This window comes from Biomphalaria glabrata, chromosome 5 (genome assembly GCF_947242115.1).
Source record: "Biomphalaria glabrata chromosome 5, xgBioGlab47.1, whole genome shotgun sequence".
Classification (NCBI taxonomy): domain Eukaryota; kingdom Metazoa; phylum Mollusca; class Gastropoda; family Planorbidae; genus Biomphalaria; species Biomphalaria glabrata.
Window position 1 is genome coordinate 3,601,208 of NC_074715.1, and position 19,821 is coordinate 3,621,028.

General features: G+C 34.9%; 1 protein-coding gene across 1 annotated transcript; it reads right to left on the reverse strand.

Moving 5' to 3' along the window:
* Positions 1-4,939: 4,939 nt before the first annotated feature.
* On the reverse strand, positions 4,940-10,169 carry LOC129926173 (uncharacterized). The gene is made up of 3 exons (XM_056028518.1): positions 10,094-10,169; positions 9,079-9,166; positions 4,940-7,968 (listed from the first exon to the last, which is right to left on the reverse strand). Exons 2-3 carry the CDS (start codon positions 9,152-9,154, stop codon positions 6,701-6,703), a joined length of 1,344 nt encoding a protein of 447 aa, XP_055884493.1. The 5' UTR covers positions 9,155-9,166; positions 10,094-10,169; the 3' UTR covers positions 4,940-6,700.
* Positions 10,170-19,821: the final 9,652 nt, after the last annotated feature.

A 19,821-nucleotide genomic window follows, 5' to 3' on the forward strand; every position in this document is an offset into this window, starting at 1 on the left:
GGGCACCTCTGAGTCCAACTATCTCTAATGGGTACCTGACATTAGCTGGGAAAAACAAAGGTGGTTAGACGTTGTACTGACGTCATGACACCTTCATGAACCATTGATCACTTGGTCTGAAAGGGGAATTTACTTATGATTAAAAAAATAATTTTGAAAGCGCTATACTTTAAATAGGAAAACAAGTTTGTTTTTTTTATTTTTTATTTTTTTTTAACTGCCCAAAGGTTTTCAAGTTTTTTTAAACAATACTACGGTCCATTATTGAATTCAATGGGAGCCGCCTCTGTGTTTGTGTGATAACAGAAACTCTCTTTGTAATCTTATTTTTTCTAAGCTCTTAAACTTTTTATTTTATAAAATCTATTTTTAGAATAATCAACTTCAATAAAACTAACATAAAAATGTGCAAAACGTTAGAATTACTGTAATATAGGGATTAAGGGTAAAAAAAAAAAACACTTTAGAAGTCTATGTTCATTTTTATCAGAGAACACGTATTTGGAGCAGTTGAGCCCACAACATAAAGCCTGCATAATCCTTATCAATTCTGTTTCGTTTTTATGAATTTAATTTATTCAAATAAGTAAAACTCTAAAAACAAGGTTACAAACACAGTTTGTGTAAAAACAGAAACTGAAAATCTGCCCCCGCAGTGGCTTGTTCAGGCAGATAAAAATGCAGTTTTCAATATTTTTAGAAAGAATATCAGAAACTATGAACTACAAACTATCAACAACTACAACCCTATCTCCGTCGATACAAAAAGAAGAGACGTGCTTTTTAAATTCTTAGTAGGACTAACGACTTGATACCACAAGATACGGAGATCTATTAATGGTATTATTGTAACATCGTTAATATTCATAAGTATTGGATAACCTGATAGATATAGTTTAATTCTAGGTGTAACTTTCAAAGAGAGATAAAAAAAAACAGGATTAATACGACCACTGGACCCCACAATGACCAGCTAACCTCTGTCACCTGATAAATTTTTCTTCGCTTAGGTGGAAGGAGATGGAACTTTTTTATGTGACGTGAATATAAGTTCCATAACTCTGAAGCATAAATATTGAAGAGAGGTAAACAGCGTTAACTTTTGTATGTTTTTAAATTCTTAGTTCGACTAACGACTTGATACCACAGGATACGGAGATCTATTAATGTTATAATTGTTACATTGTTAATATTGTATGCTGTAGCTATGAATACTTACTTAAAAATCAAGCACGGAAAAGATTACTTCGGACACATGGTCATCCGGAGAAAGACATTGGATGTCATAATCAACTTAGTTGAGACTCAATGTATAGTGATTTATTCAGCTCGCGTAAACTTTTACGTAATCTATTTAACATTTATATACTTCTTCGGCACAAAGACATAGACTATATAGACCAATTAACAAGGTTACAAAGACAGATTTTGTGGAAACACAAATTCAAAATCGGCTACTGATAAGGTCTACTAAGATAGTTCAAGAGTCAGGTTTCAATATTTTTAGAAACAATATCAGAAACTATGAACTACAAACTATCAACAACTACAAAAAGATACAAACAAAAGAGACGAGCTCGTGTCGAAAACGTCACCGAAGACGTTTAACGACTTTATACCACAAGATACGAAGATTTATTCATGTTATTTATTATTAAATTGTTAATTATTCTTGGAATCTATTGTGGAAGTTGTTCAATTTTTTGGATATTTTCTGTATACTGTCTCAGAAAAATACTGAATGTCAAATTGCAAGAAAAAAACAACAACTAGATGCTGAAGGCCTTCCAATAGCGGGTCTGCAAAGCATCCACACAACCCTGATGCAATCCCAGCTGCGATGGACAGGACACTTCTGCAGAATGGAAGATCACCGCATCCCTAAACGACTCCTGTATGGTATGGTAATTACGGGAAGGAAAGCGCTCAGGAGATGGACAAAGACAACGCTTTAGGGACACACTCTAAACTTTTCTGTAAGTATTCATCATAAACTCAGCTACCTGGTGCAATGTAGTTAGCTTCCTGGATGACAAATGTGGTCACCATGAAACCACGATGAATTTATATATATATATTATATATATATATATATATATATATATGTCTGGAGGGAGGCAACTCAACGATATACATGTTTATTTACATGGAGACATGAAAGCATCTTTATATCGGTTCTAGAATTGGGCAGAAATCACTCTTTTGTAAAAATGTTTTGTAAAATGTTTTACATGTTTCGGATGTTCCTTCAGAGTTGAAGATAATTACTTCCTAGTCCAAACCTCCCGCAGGACGACGGGGGATGGGAGCGGGCAGGGTTTGAACCCTGGACCATCGATAAATCTGAACGACAGTCCAGCGCACAAACCGCACGACCAGGCAGCCATCCTGCAGCCTTAAAGGCGGAATTGAATATAACTTCCAGAATAAATCATGTTTTGCAAATTATTAATTCAAATTAAACTTAATACCAGGGATACTCTTTCTGAAAATATTGAGACGTGCCTTTTTATCTGCCATGGTGGAACATTTCGGGGCCCGACTTTGGTTATTTCATTCTTGATCACTTCATCCTTGGTCACTTCATCCTTGGTCACTTCATCCTTGGTCATTTCATTCTTGGTCACTTCATTCTTTGTCACTTCATCCTTGATAACTTCATCCCCCGTCATTTTATCCCCATGGTTTCATCCCGTCATTTTAACCCCACCATTTCATCTCCGTAACTTCATTCCAAGTCATCTCATCCCTGTTCACTTCAACACGTTCGTACATCCTTTTCCAGTCATATAAACCTCGTCACTTAATATACTGCCATTTCATTCCTTTCACCTCAGTCATTTTAACCCCGTCATTACATCCCAGGTCTTTTCATCCACGTCATTTAATACCCGGTCACTTCATCGTCGGTCACTTCATCCCATCATTTCATCTCCGTCATTTTAACCCCGTCGCTTCATCTCCGTCATTTTAACCCCGTCATTTCATCTCCATCATTTTAACCCCGTCGCTTCATCTCCGTCATTTTAACCCCGTCATTTCATCTCCGTCATTTTAACCCCGTCGCTTCATCTCCGTCATTTTAACCCCGTCATTTCATCTCCGTCATTTTAACCCCGTCATTTCATCTCGTCATTTTAACCCCGTCATTTAATCTCCGTCATTTTAACCTCGTCATTTCATCTCGTCATTTTAACCCCGTCATTTCATCCCTAGTTACTTAATTCCCGGCCTTTTTATTCATTTCACTTCATTCCAAGTCACTTTATCACCGTTTTTTTTTATCCCCGTCAGTTCATCCCCAGTTACTTCATCCCCAGTCACTTCATCCTCAGTTACTTCATCACCAGCCACTTCATCCCCGGTATAATTTCATCAACGTCATTTCATCCCAAGTCACTTCATCCCATTTACTTCATCCCAGTCATTTTATCCCCAGTCACTTAAATATTTATGTAAATAAATATTCTTCAATTTTTAACTTTTGTATCTCTCTTTCATTGCTTGTCTCGTTGCGTGCCTGCTCCCGATTTATATGCTAATAGGTCGGTGTGTGATAACTTCAAAAATAATCATCTCCTAGACATTAAACAAGCCAAACACACGTCACACTCGAACACCCGTCACAAATACGACATGTTGCACTATTTTCTTTTTAAGTGAAAAATAACGCCATATTTTTAAAAATTTCTTTAAAAGATCTAAACAAGAATATGGTTTGAATATATTTCTCGTCCATTTGTGAATTTGATAAGAGCCGCCTCTGAGTTTGAGGGAAAACATAAACTCGCTCTGTAATTTTGTTCACTTTTCAATTTCTTACCTTTTCTTTCTGTATTTTCTTTTATTTCATTTTTTGGCGCAGCCGTATTTACAAAGTTTATTTTAGTCTACGTAAGTTTCGCACTGGACCATTTGGCGCCAAATGTCTTAGACACGTTATGGATGTATATTTTATTGTCTTTAAAAATAATATTATTACATATCAATGTTTTTAATGTATGGTTATGTTCACATTTTTTATTTATTTTTTATCTGATAACTTTATATTTGTATCCATGACATTTTTGAATACAAAATAGTATCTACTTACTGATATGTCACTTAATTGCATAATGCTACTTGTTTTGTAAATAATACTGATGTAAAACAATGAAAGATAACAATTGATGAATATTTTGTTGTGAATTAAACAGACCTTGACTATACTAGAGGGAGAAATCTGATCTATCATATTTAGCGCTATGTATTCAAATATATTCGTGAATTTATCAAAAAATGTTTAGTTGGAGGATGGATTTCTTCTTCTTCTTCTTCTAGCCAGCTTTATTGCTGCTGAGCTGTGAGCTCTTTTGCAGACTGTGCCATGGAAAAATAGTGTGCTGTTTTCTTCAGCTGTTCAGTACTGTCGTACAGGGTGTTGGTTATGTTGGGCTGTAGTTTAAGTAGGGTCTGCCTAAGGTGGATTAGGAAGGGACATTCAAAGGGGATATGGTTTACGGTTTCAAAAGGGTGGGCGCAGTGTCTATAAAGTGGGAGTTGTGTGGAGTTTTTGTTCAAATGGTAATTTAATAGAGGTGTGTGTGGAAGGATGAACAGAAAATTTAATATTTAATCTATAGTGTGGTATAGCAAAAAGTTTTATTACAAAAAGTTAAAATTCTGAAAAAATATTTTTTATTCTTTTTTTTTTACACGTCCAGCTTCCAAACAGTTCTCGTCGCATCAGCTAAATTACAATTTTATTTTTCAAACTTACAAAATAAATACAAAAGTCAAAAGCAACAATCAATTTACACTAATAAAATATATTAAAAAATGAGTTTATATTGAAGTAAAGAAAACAATATATATATATATATATATATATATATATATATATATATATATATATATATATATATATATATGTTTATATATATACACAGAGAGAGAGAGAGAGAGAGAGAGAGAGACATTGTTGTGATCTCTTAAGCCTTAATATCAAATTATGATTTGTAAATCAGACCAATAAATAGCTAGACATACAATATTGCAATAATAAAATTTGGATAAATATTCTTATTTCTGCATAATTAATGTTTTCGTAAATACTAATGTCATAATAAGTAATATTTAGAAAAAAAAAACAACTACTTCACTGTATTGTCATGAATACATTTTTTTTATTTTCTTAAACGAGAATTTACATACTTTATACTACAAAAATTATTTGCTATTTAAAGCAGTTGAATTTCAATTCCTTGGCATTTACAGTAGGCTGGGGCGAAAGGTCCACTATTATTCGCTTAGTTGAAGCAAGTGGAAAGGCAGTAGGGTTATTTATTACTCTTGGTCATTTCCAAGCCCCGATACCCACACGGGGGAGTATCGCCGCAAAGTGGAGGTTTGGAGTCACAGTTTTCTTTATTCTAGATGGTGTCAGGGGTAGGTATGATGAGAGTGATTGTGTTATTTCTTTGTACTATTTAAAAGAGTTGTATCCCTTTGATTATTTCTCCTAGGCGTGATGCTTTTGTATGTGAGTTTCCTTTGTTTGAAACAGTGAAATTGGTAGTCAGTTGTATTATGTTCCTGGACTGGTGTTGTGTGTATTAAATATACATTGAGGTTTAGGTCATTATTTGTGCTCTATTAGATTATTAAGTATTAAAGTATCATTGTCATATTCTTGGAATTCTGGAGTTGGAGTTAACTATATCAAGTAGTAATTGTTCCTAATTATATAACCGTTATCAAGCTAAGAAACCCCCTATCGAGCCACTGGAACCAAGTCCAGACCAACATAAAATGAACCCTGACAGATGAGTTGCGTTATTTAAGCTGGCATGCCCCATCAACATGAAGCAGCAAACAGCAATCTACAATATTCCAACTAAGAACAGGACATACACCTCTGTTAATTTACCATCTAAACAAAATAAATTCCACACAACTCTCCTTTGAGGACACTGCGCCCACCCTTATGTAACCGTAAACCATATCCTCTTTAAATGCATCTTCCTAACCATCCTTAGGCAGACCCTTACTTCCATTACAGCCTAACATAACCAACACCCTGTACGGCAGTGCTGAACTAAATAAAACAGCACACTATTTTTCCGTGGCACAGTCTGCAAAAGAGCTGACCAGCTCAGCAGCAATAAAGCTGGATAGAAAAAGTAGAAGAAGAATAAAAGAAGTTGACTAATTGCTAATGACGAAAATGACACTTTGGTGTATCTATGCTATTTCACCAAAGATTTAATAAATGTAAATACCAATATCTAATACAATCCATTTAAGATTTAGTTAAAAAATATTTAAAAGCAATTTGGAAGACTCGCGTTAAGGTTTAAAAATAAATGTTTTGTATCTTAATGAGTTTTATCAATCTATAGCACAGCGGATGTAAAAATCTGATTCTATGGCCAATGGTTAACAAATGAGTCATGTCGCAAGTGTAACTAACCATCAACCGCTGTTACTACCCCAGTTTATGTCAGATACAGATACCTATTACTGTTGGACTCATGAGCGCAATAAAAATTCCCAAACTGAAAATCGGAATTTTTAACGAGATTCAAACCCGAGCCCCTATGTTAAAAAACTTAGGTTCCATTTTTTCAGCATCCTCAAAATAAATTTGATAAACCAAAGTTTAAACAATAATTTAAGAATTTAATGAAAAGCTCTAAATTTGAAACAATGAAGTTTACATTTAAATTACATTTAAAATAACAAGATTTAATGTTACAAGAATTGGCAGAGCTTTTAACATCATACCTCTACATTTTGTAGTGGTCTCAAGTATATTCCCAATATGATAATTTGTATTGGTGATAGTAATCATAGTAGTAGCTTCAGTAGTTGTTGGTGTCTGGCTTGAGGAGTAGGTCGACTTTTGTAAACTTATTATTGATGTCGTTTCTTTAGAAGAAGTGATGGTAGTTGTGGCTGGTACTTCAGGTTTAGAAGTGGTAGTTGTGGCTGGTACTTCAGGTGTAGAAGTGGTAGTTGTGGCTGGTACTTCAGGTTTAGAAGTGGTAGTTGTGGCTGGTACTTCAGGTTTAGAAGTGGTAGTTGTGGCTGGTACTTCAGGTTTAGAAGTGGTATTTGTGGCTGGTACTTCAGGTTTAGACGTGGTATTTGTGGCTGGTACTTCAGGTTTAGACGTGGTAGTTGTGGCTGGTACTTCAGGTTTAGAAGTGGTAGTTGTGGCTGGTACTTCAGGTTTAGACGTGGTAGTTGTGGCTGGTACTTCAGGTTTAGAAGTGGTAGTTGTGGCTGGTACTTCAGGTTTAGAAGTGGTAGTTGTGTCTGGTACTTCAGGTTTAGAAGTGGTAGTTGTGGCTGGTACTTCAGGTTTAGAAGTGGTAGTTGTGGCTGGTACTTCAGGTTTAGAAGTGGTAGTTGTGGCTGGTACTTCAGGTTTAGACGTGGTAGTTGTGGCTGGTACTTCAGGTTTAGAAGTGGTAGTTGTGGCTGGTACTTCAGGTTTAGACGTGGTAGTTGTGGCTGGTACTTCAGGTTTAGACGTGGTAGTTGTGGCTGGTACTTCAGGTTTAGAAGTGGTAGTTGTGGCTGGTACTTCAGGTTTAGAAGTGGTGGTTGTGGCTGGTACTTCAGGTTTAGAAGTGGTAGTTGTGGCTGGTACTTCAGGTTTAGAAGTGGTGGTTGTGGCTGGTACTTCAGGTTTAGAAGTGGTAGTTGTGGCTGGTACTTCAGGTTTAGAAGTGGTAGTTGTGGCTGGTACTTCAGGTTTAGAAGTGGTAGTTGTGGCTGGTACTTCAGGTTTAGAAGTGGTAGTTGTGGCTGGTACTTCAGGTTTAGAAGTGGTGGTTGTGGCTGGTACTTCAGGTTTAGAAGTGGTAGTTGTGGCTGGTACTTCAGGTTTAGACGTGGTAGTTGTGGCTGGTGCCTCAGTTGTAGAAGTGGTAGTTGTGGATGGTACCTTTGTTGTTAACTTTGTAGTTCTTGGTGTGACAGCTGTGATTCCATTATGATATGCCAAATAAAAGAGACAACAGATTTTAAAAAAAAATCAACTTATAAAGCAAGAATAAAATAATGCCTGATAAATAAATTAATTTTGGATGCATATATGTATGAATGTATTATTTACGAATGTGTATATGTAATTATGCATACACTAATAAACTATCCATGCAACCCAAACAGTCAAATTGTCCTATTGACCCATGCCAAAACAGCCCTAGAAATAGACGGTTACTTCCGATGTAAAGCAACTCAGGACAGCTCTTGCTTTAGAGACCAGCTTAGGCGCCAACTTGCCTTTTGCTAACATAGAAAAGAGACCAAAAGAAAATCCGCTGACGAGGACAGACGCAGACGGCGAAATCAAAAGAAATTGAAAATGAAAGTCCGAAAATTAATGAGATGTGCAGACCCACTTTGTCCTGCATATTTTGACACATCTAGTGCAAGCATAACCATTGTCCGCCGGTGGTCGATTTAGATTTTCTTTTCGCCATTTACGTCTGATCGTTACACATATATTTTTGGGGGTCTCAAATGTGTATCCCGTGGCCTTTGTAAAAGACCTCCAACTGACTCGCTCTAAAGCCGCCTGCAGCCAGGTGCTCTTTTCTATGTCAGTAAAAGCAAGGTGCCTAAGCCTGGTCTTAAAAGAGTTTCCGTGGTGACCTTTCAGCTTACCAAAAAAAAAAAAAGCCTGCTATCCGCATTCGTTAGCCCCCCCCCCCATACAGGATACGTCCACTGGCCAGAATATCTTTCGGGCCATAAAAAATCCCTCTCTACTGTCCATGCCGGCGATCGCAAGGACATTGTTGTTTTTTGTGCGGTCTTGCTTCTGTATATCCGGATTAATCGCAAGCATCTTTGTTTAAAGCCCTTCAGTTAGTTTTCGTAGCTTTCTGTCTAACACCCAGGTCTCAGATCCATGTAGAAGTTTTGGGAGAACCACTTCTTAGTAGGGATTGATTTTTATAGGCGGGCGGAGTAATTTATACGGACTTTACAGTTATTCCCTATATATCTATTGCAAACAATAAAACAATCAACATAAATGCAGCAATGATACATATGTACCCTACTGTAGTAGTTCTGCCTTACTAGTTTGTCCCAATACTTGAAGCAGAAGTGAGATCAACGTGAAGGAAAAAAACACACCATGAAGTGTCAAGGTCATTTTCTGCTGAACCTGTTTCAATAATAAAATTCGTTTTTAAAACTAATGAGTATAAAACAATGTTTCCCAAACTATTTTCCATAGAACCCTAGTGTTTCGAGAGGCTTGAACTGGTGTTCTACGAGCCACTGGAATGATTAACTAGTATGCCAACAAGTGAATTAACCTTTCTAAAAATAAGCAAAATTTTCCGATAAATACTCAAAATGTGCAAAGTGTTCCATTCAATAAAAGTTTTGGAAACTATGTTATAAACTTTGATTAAAAATATAATATAATGCTAATAAGAATGTCATTAAAATACATACACATATTAATGCTAAAATATATAATGTATATAAATAAACAAAAAACTGAAAATCGGGCCCCGAAATGTTCCACCATGGCAGATAAAAAGGCACGTCTCAATATTTTCAGAAAGAGTATCCCTGGTATTAAGTTTAATTTGAATTAATAATTTGCAAAACATGATTTATTCTGGAAGTTATATTCAATTCCGCCTTTAAGGCTGCAGGATGGCTGCCTGGTCGTGCGGTTTGCGCGCTGGACTGTAGTTCAGATTTATCGACGGTCGAGGGTTCAAACCCTGCCCGCTCCCATCCCCCGTCATCCTGCGGGAGGTTTGGACTAGGAAGTAAACTTCAACTCTGAAGGAACATCCGAAACATGTAAAACATTTTACAAACATTTTGCATTACCAATATGTAATTGTATAATAATAAATGTGTATATGGTCTGCTGACAATTGAGTTATCCTGTGTCCTAACATCTGTTGTTCAAATACTGAGATATAAAGACATTTGCTTTAGCAAAAATAATGTAAATCCTGGAATGGAGAAAGCTTAACATCATTAAAAGCTGACAACGCGCTAGCTTACACACATAAAGGCGTTAAAGTTATTGTACATTAAGTGATTTTGGAGATTAATCTATTTTTACCTTTTTGTCAACAACAGTTACTTCCCTATAACATGACAAAGACGACGCCAGCTTTAATTTCAGATAAAGTCGCAGAAAAGAGAGATCAACATTATATACTGACAAAGAGGTGACTCAACATCAAAGTCCGAAGAGGTTGCCATGACGACGAGCAAGCAGATCAACAACAATCGGGCATAAAGCCAGAAATGAAAGTAAGACCGGTAAGACCTGAAAAGAATTTTGTTTGGAAACTTACCAAGAACTCACTACCACGAGCTATAGTGTCAGTGGGACGTATAGAGAGGTACAATTTAAATGTGCATACTAATAACATTTTTTTGTACTGCAATGTAATATATATATATATATATGTAACATTCAATGACACAGAGACACACAAACACATATAAAGATAGAGACACACAAACACAGACACAGATAGAGACACACAAACACAGACAAAGACAGAGACACACAAACACAGACAAAGATAGAGACACACATACACAGACAAAGATAGAGACAGACAAAGATAGAGACACAGAGACACACAAACACAGACAAAGGTAGAGACACACAAACACAGACAAAGATAGAGGCACAGAGACACACAAACACAGACAAAGATAGAGGCACAGAGACACACAAACACAGACAAAGATAGAGGCACAGAGACACACAAACACAGACAAAGACAGAGACACACAAACACAGACAAAGACAGAAACACACAAACAAAGACAGAGACACACAAACACAGACAAAGAGAGAGACAGAGAGAGAAAATGAAGAAAACTGATAGAAAGGAAGAAAGAGAGACAGAACACAGACTGGAGTGATAATGATTACCATTGTCCTAGTTTCGTCATATTCAAGAACATTATTGTCAGATACAATTTTACATTTTAACACGTATTAAACAAACTCGGGCTTCATTATGGACACCCAGTATTACATCTCATTACGTATCTTTATTTGAACCTCTGAAACCAGTCCTATACAGAACGTCAGGGTTGGCCTGTTGTCTACTAAGGTTAAGTTATTCTAATGGTAAGTCACCGGTAAAAGTATCATTACAATAGAATCTCAGCTTTAAAGTTGTATATTGAGAAAATGACACTACGAATACATTAAAGACATAAATATTCTCACCATGAGATAATGTCAAAAAAAAATTTAATCATAATGTCAAACATGATGTCACACATTTGCATGTTGACTTCGTAGTTCTTTTTTGTTCCTTTGTAATACATACATATATTGCGCATTCTATTAAAAATATGTCCTATTATGTATGCCTTCTATAGGGGATTCAGGTTAAACAAAATGTTTATAAATCAATATTCATTGAAATCAGAGAACACGGATTAAGAACAGGTGTGCCCTTAAAACATACAGCTTGCATCAATTCTCTCTTTTATGAATTTAAATTGTTCAAACAAGTAAAACTCTAAAAAAAAAGTATTCTTTCATTATTTAACAAGCTAATGGTTGTCCTTAATATATCATCCAGGAATCATTGATTTAGAATATATAAATTATTTTCTTATGATTTAGAACAAATAAAGATCATAATTTGACTAGTGTAACACTATTCACGAATTTACTAGACTTGGAGACATAAAATTAAAGTAGCAATAATACTCCAAGAAAAAATACAAGTACCAATAACTCATGATTTATAATTACAAAACACAACTAAATGAAATACTATGAAATACACAAAGATATATGTACACTTTCTTTTCCATATGCTAGAGGTAAACATCTGATCGAGTCTTTTTCTTAAAAAACATGGAACGAGTTTCTTAAATCAGCCAACAAAATAAATAACGTAGCAAATTTTAAGTGCCTAATTAAATTACATATCTGATCGGCGGATTAAAAAGCTTATAACTTAACTATCTTCTGCATGTAAGAAGGTATGTAATTGAAAAAAAAGATATTATTTGCTTTCTAGCCTCCCCTGAGAGGGAAAAAGCAACGATTAAGTTTGAGCAAATTGTCCGTCTGTCCGTCCGTCACACTCAGATCTCGAAAACTATAAGAGAAAAGAAAGATCATATTTCACCATGCACTGTGGCGAAACGGCTACTTTTTGTTGTCTAAAAACAAAGCGTTTTTTTTAAATGAACTATGCAAGCAATTATTCATAAAATACACCACTTCTAAAACAATAAATACATGTTAGGGAGATTATGTTTACAAAATGTTAATCACTCCGAAGGGTGCTTGCACTCTCGGCATTACGTTTTCATATATTGATATATACCTCTAAACTGTAACTAAAAATGGTCTAAACAAATATACATATTATAATTAACCGCATTACTACAAAGCTTACATTAATTTGTCTGTCAGTCTGGCAAATGGATTGTACACATTATTACAACGACACCCATTGAAAATTTGCACAATCATTTCTTTTACCTGACTTTACAAGAAACACTAAAGAAAAATTCAACACTTCATTAACTATTGGTAATATATATATTTTAAATTCGAAAACGGCTCTAACAATAAGCTTTGAGATTTCAAGGTATATGTAATAAATGAGGAAAAAAAAAAAACTCAACTTCCTATCCACAAGACGAAAACTCGAGGTCGACAGTTATATTGGTTTAAAAAGGTCTCATTCTCGAAAAATTTATTTTGGCTAAAATGTTTTATGAATAAGAATTCTCTAATTGGAGTCAAACAAAAAATAATTGACACCACTAACGTCACTGGCTTACAGAATTAGATAAAAACATTTCTTTGCAAACATGAAATGATTTTTAATAATCAATGAACCTAATTAAACATTTGAGCACCAACTTATTATAGGCTCTATTAGCCTTGTTACGAGCTAATGAGAATCTTAATTATGTACAACAAAACTGATATATATATATATATAGTAGATTAGAAATATATTACCAGCGGCTCGCGGGTCATTATTAGAGTGTCGCTGTCGATACAATTGTATTGCAAAGTTAAGTAAGATAAGTCTGCTGGATCGTTGAGGAAACACACAACCTTTTTTTCTCCATTCTTCTCTGTCATTTTTCTTGGATAGAATTTCATTCTGATGTTATTTCTGAAAATATTGAAACCTGCCCTTTTACCTGCCTGGGTGGACCACTCCGGCGGCCGATTTTCACCTGCCTGGGTGGACCACTCAGGCGGCCGATTTTCACCTGCCTGGTTGGACCACTCCGGCGGCCGATTTTCACCTGCCTGGGTGGACCACTCCGGCGGCCGATTTTCACCTGCCTGGGTGGACCACTCAGGCGGCCGATTTTCACCTGCCTTGGTGGACCACTCCGGCGGCCGATTTTCACCTGCCTGGGTGGACCACTCCGGCGGCCGATTTTTAAATGTATGCTTCCACAAAATTTGTCTTTGTAACCTTGTTTTTTTTTTAATTAAGACCTTTTTTTTTAAATTGAATAGGTCTTTTTATTTCCGACTGTCGCGACGTTCCTGGAAAGTACTTGATGTTGCGATTGTAGACTAACATCGTACGCGAGTGTTTTTTGTCAGTGGTTCTGGGCTTCTGTGGGCGGAGATTTCCGTGGCTTGAAGGCAAGATAAGGCATCCGTATATAGCACAACTTGTCCTGGTTGTGACGACTTTTCTTCAACTCTTTCTTCAGAGTACTCTACTGTATTTTGAATATCGACCGTTTCACTCAGGTAGTTGCTTTTCTGCACACGGCCCCTTGCACACGGTCCCCTGCACACGCCCCCCCTGCAAACGCCCCCCCTGCACACGGCCCCCCTGCACACCTATTTACAGCACGCAGCCCCCTGCACACGGCCCCCTGCAAACCATTTTACTGCATACGGCCCCCTGCACACGGTCCCCTGCAAACCATTTTACTGCACACGGCCTCCTGCACACGGCTCCCTGCATACGGCCCCCTGCTTTCATCGTTTTCTGTTGAGCTAGGGTATTTAACCACGACGCAATAACCGGATTTCATCACCTGCTGGGTGTAACTGAATATCGCTATGAGTGCAGCATAATTGGAACATAGCTAATGCCTTGGCTTCATGTCTTTTTTAAAGTTCTCCATTGTCACTTTGAGAAGTGTACATAAAGAATAAGTACGCAAAAGTACAATTAAAACTAAATTTCTAGAACATTTTCTTTATTGAACATAGGCAATACAAACTTTCCTTTGCGTATTCAATAATAAACATGTGGGTCTGTTTACCCAGTCAGTCTCCCTTTTCTTATATTTTTTTAATCTACTTGAATAAGAAATAAATTAAAGATTTCTTTTTTTTTCTTCCTCGTTCTCATTATTATGATTGGGCGTTCAGATTAGACCAGATGAACTGCGCAGTGGTTTCATATTCATGGAGCACTTTAAACAGTTTTCTTTCTATTGGGATATTCTGGTGACATTGTCTTTTTAAGAATGCAGTTTTGAAAAGCATGGTCAGCATTTTATGGTGAAAATGCACAAGGGCAGATTTCGTTTGTTCCAATAGTTAGCTTCCGGAACATATGTTGTCTCTTTATGTTGTGTTTGGTTTTGAGGTTAAGGATTGGAAGTTGATCTTGTATGGATAATTTAGAATTGTATGGATAATTACAATTGTAGTCAAACTGAATTTCCATTTCATTCTATCTTATATTATCTTAATACGCATCGTCTTTCGTAAGATTCGGATGAGAGCTTTTAAATTTCTTATTCATTATATATTATATATTTATTATTTTCACAATTATTTTTTTTTTCATTTCTTCTGGATAGAGTTAAATATTTAATGAGTGTTTGAAAATTAAAGATAAAATAATGGTAGTATAATAAATACTAAAAAAAAAAAAGAAGCCACTAGAATAATACAAACCAGGTTACAAAGACACTTTTGTTTACAAACATAAACTCTGAATCGGCCTCTAAAGTGGTCCGCTCAGGCAGCAAAAAAGGCCGGTTTCAATATTTTTAGAAAGTTTATCAGAAAATAAGAACAACTATCAACAATCACATACTACCTCCACCGATACAAAAAAAAGGGACATGAAACACACTTAAATTGTTGCAGACACTATTGTATTGTTAGGCCGACTGACGTCATGACACTATAGGATAAGATTTATTAATGTTATTCTTCTTTCAATTTTTGTAGGCGTTGATTGAACTGATAGTATGGAAGATAAAAGTCAACGTGAGTCTGTTTATGCTTATAATAAGTCTAGATTTTAAATATATAATTGAATAAGGTTTAAAAATGTTTGTATATATTTTGTTTCTTTTGTATCATTTCCGACTGAGAATTCATATTTGTCTAATTCCTAAATAGTTATTACATTATGTCTATATCTGAACAAGATTTCCCGGCATGCATTGGACTTTAATGGCTTGGATCTTGACGTCATAAAATACTCAAATGTATTCGCCACCAACTTCCATAGCAAACTATGGTTAACTTAAACTTCAACAAAAAAAAAAAAGAAAGATTAGAAAGATGGTAGGAAAAAACAAAGAGTATTTTTTTTTTATTTTTACACTAGGATTGCTAAAATTATTTAAAAATCAGAACTTTTTATAATAAATATTTTTTTCAAACTACTATTGAAATTGACACAATTGAGACAGATGTGATGATATATGTTTGAGAGCCAGATGTGTTGATATATGTTTGAGAGCCAGATGTGATGATATATGTTTGAGAGTCATATGTGATGATATATGTTTGAGAGCCAGATGTGATGATATATGTTTGAGAGCCAGATGTGATGATATTTGTTTGAGAGCCAGATGGGATGATATATGTTTGAGAGCCAGATGTGATGATATATGTTTGAGAGTCATATGTGATGATATATGTTTGAGAGCCAGATGTGATGATATATGTTTGAGAGCCAGATGTGATGATAAGTGTTTGAGAGCCAGATGTGATGATATATGTTTGAGAGAAAGATGTGATGATATTTGTTTGAGAGCCAGATGTGATGATATATGTTTGAGAGAAAGATGTGATGATATTTGTTTGAGAGCCAGATGTGATGATATATGTTTGAGAGCCAGATGTGATGATATATGTTTGAGAGCCACTTGTGATGATATATGTTTGAGAGCCACTTGTGATGATATATGTTTGAGAGCCAGATGTGATGATATATGTTTGAGAGCCAGATGTTATGATATGTTTGAGAGCCAGATGTGATGATATATGTTTGAGAGCCAGATAAGATCGTATATGTTTGAGAGCCAGATGTGATGATATATGTTTGAGAGTCATATGTGATGATATATGTTTGAGAGCCAGATGTGATGATATATGTTTGAGAGCCAGATGTGATGAAATTTGTTTGAGAGCCAGATGTGATGATATATGTTTGAGAGCCAGATGTGATGATATATGTTTGAGAGCCACTTGTGATGATATTTGTTTGAGAGCCAGATGTGATGATATATGTTTAAGCGCCAGATGTGAATATATATCTTTGAAAACCAGATGTTATAATATGTTTGAGAGCCAGATGTGATGATATATGTTTGAGAGCCAGATGTGATCGTATATGTTTGAGAGCCAGATGTGATGATATATATTTGAGAGCCAGATGACAACAATGATGATGTTACAACCTGACTGTTGATCAGACAATGAATTTCGAATGTAATAATCTAGAAAAAAAGTTTTTAGAACTGGAACAAGAAATCCCTTTAATTATATACACACTACATAATGTGTATACATGTACAATTCAATTAAAATCTTTTTTATTCTAGACGTCTGTCTGTCTCTCTCTCTTTCTTTAACTGAATGCAATCGCCTATTAAATACTACCATTTTCCCCTTTTCTAGTAACTTCCAATTTATTTTTAGATCTTACGGAAAAACCGTCATAAATAAACTTGTCATTACTCGTGGTCTACGTACAACTATAACCTTCCGCTGCAGAAATACAATTTAAACATAAACTTAATGCAAGAGTTTCCCCTTACGTGACATAAATTAAGCAGAAAAATTCAATGTGAAACTAAGTGGAGAAACAATGAATGATAAATACGCTTAACATAAATATAGGCAGCACTAGGAACCAAATTTTATTAGGAGAAAATAGTGAATTAACTGTAACGAAAATAAAGCAGGTACTAACCAGGGTGCGGTGGCTTAGCAGTAAAGCGCTTGGATTCCGAAGCGGGGACCGGGGTTCGAATCCTGGTGAAGTCAGAAACAGCTGACCTTTACATCATCTGCCCTATAGACCACAAGGTCTGAAAGGGGAACTTTACTTTTTGACCTTTTCTATAACGAAAGCTACAAATCATCTCACCGTTCGAGACTATCTGATCAAAATTTGTCGTCAGTGATGATAGTGTCAGTAGCAAACAAACTTCCACCCGATATTAATAAACTTGTATCCCAGAAAAGATGTCAAGCATCAGGACAAAGAAAAGAATGCGCAATCATAGTAATTTTTTATTGTTAAATTTTAATACAAATTTAGCTAACTAAGGGTATGCCATTAATTATTGTATTCTATTGTATTGTTTCTAATTTACATAAAACTAGTAAGTTGTTTTGCAACTGATTTTTTGTTGCGGCCCCTCAGGCCATAGTAAGTTTTTTATGCGGCCCATACACCTTAACGACTTTGACATGCCTGCACTATAGGATACACTATATATACCAAAAAAAGTACTATTAAAATAAATAGCTCAACTAAGGGAAAGAACCACCAACTAAATAACATTAATCTAAAAGAATGATTTAGCTCCCGTTCTGCTACATCAAACATAATTATTAATTAGTACTAAATGATTAACTAATTCTTAAATTTTAGTAATGATTTATATTTTATAATAATTATTCAAAATTTCAACTTCATTGGAGAACGGAAATTGAGAAAGAATAAAACGTGAAAGACCGAAATAAGAGAAATAGCTTCATAGAGAGGTTAAGAGACTTGTCCGCTGTTCTACTGGAACTACTAGGACCCTATACAAAATGGGTGAAAAGTCTAACTGCTCCAACTATTGAGGCATCACACCTCAGTCAGTGGCAGGAAAGATCCTTGAACGAGTCTTGCTCGACAGAATAGCCCACTCCTTAGTGAACGAGATGTCATCTTAAAGCCAATGTGGCTTCGGAGCCGGTAGAGGTACATCTGACATGATATTTGTTCTGCGACAATTACAAGAAAAATGCAAAGAGCAGAACCTAACCCTGTACGCTGCATTTGTGGACCTCACCAAGGCTTTCGACACGGTCAGATAGAAGGAATCTACTTCAGGTTTCTCTAAAATATAAAATCAAAATTTTGTAAAATTAACACCACATCAACATCCCTTATTATAGGCAGTATTTACAGACCAACAAATTCTAGTTTAGAGTACATGTAAGAACTTTGCAATGAGTTAACTACACTTAAAGAAAAAAAATGCAGTTTTTTTTATTTTTTTATTTTAGGTGATTTCAACCTACCTGATGAAAATTAGAAAACACTAACCATAGAAAAAAAGGAAAAACCTTAAGGACATAAATGAACTTTTTATAGAAACTTTACACAACCTAAGTTTAGATTAAATCATTAAAAAACAACTAGATTAAACATTATATTAGATCACTTCTTCTGATATCATTAGAATACACAGTCAGATAAAAGCAGTAGCCACTATGAAAACAAAAAAAAACAACCTTACTCTGAACAAATGCAACATAACACAACTACACCAAGCTGCATTAATCTTTCAACAAACATTCTTATCAGAAAAAGACATTAACCAAATCAGTCGATGGCCTCTGGAATTTTATTAAAAACAGTCTTAAAAAAACATTATGGAAGATCATATAATAACTAAATACACGTCAAACAAAATAAATAAAAGCCGGTTTAATAAGATTAAAGAAGCTTTGTATAAAGAAGAAAAACCTACATTATGCTGCTAAATGAAATAAAAATGATTTTTATTTTCAAATGTCATGGATATAAATATCAATTTTTCACATACAAAAGTTTGAAAATAAACACACATTAAAACCATAAGATATAATAATAATATACTAAACTATAAATCTATGATGTGTTTAAGTCATTTACATTTCTATAAAATAATGATAAAAAAAATATTATCCTTTCAATTTAAAGGACCTTGACTACACTAGAGGTAGGAATCCGACCTATCATATTTAGCAAAGTTTTGATACATTCGTGAAATTAAAATAAAAATATTTGGAGGTTGGACAGAAATAGAATATTTAATTTATTCTGTTAAAAAGTTAAATTTAAAATTTAAAAAAAAAAAAATTCTTTATATTTTTTTCTTCTACACGTCAAACTGTTGATCAGTTTTCGGCGAATCGGCCTAATTACAGGATGTAGAGCGAAGCTAATAAAGTTTGCATGCAATAATCCGTACTACAATTTTATTTTTAAAAATGTTATTGCATATGAAAATGAAACATACGTAACAGCAAGTCAAAATGAACACTTGATTTACACGAATAAAATATAAAACTATCAGTTCATATTGAAATAACTTCTTCATTTGTAGACATTTTTGTGATCTCAAAGACTTGAATATTAAAGTATGATTTGTAAACAAGACCATAAACAGCTATACATAAAATATTGCAAGAATACATTATTGCTAACTATAATTTTTCTGCAAAATTAATTATGTTGTAATTACTATTGTCGTAAAAAGTAATATTTAGGAAATAAAAACTCTGTATTGTCAGGAATAGCTTCTTCTTATTTTCTGAAACGATAATTAACATAACTTATAATAGATAAAACT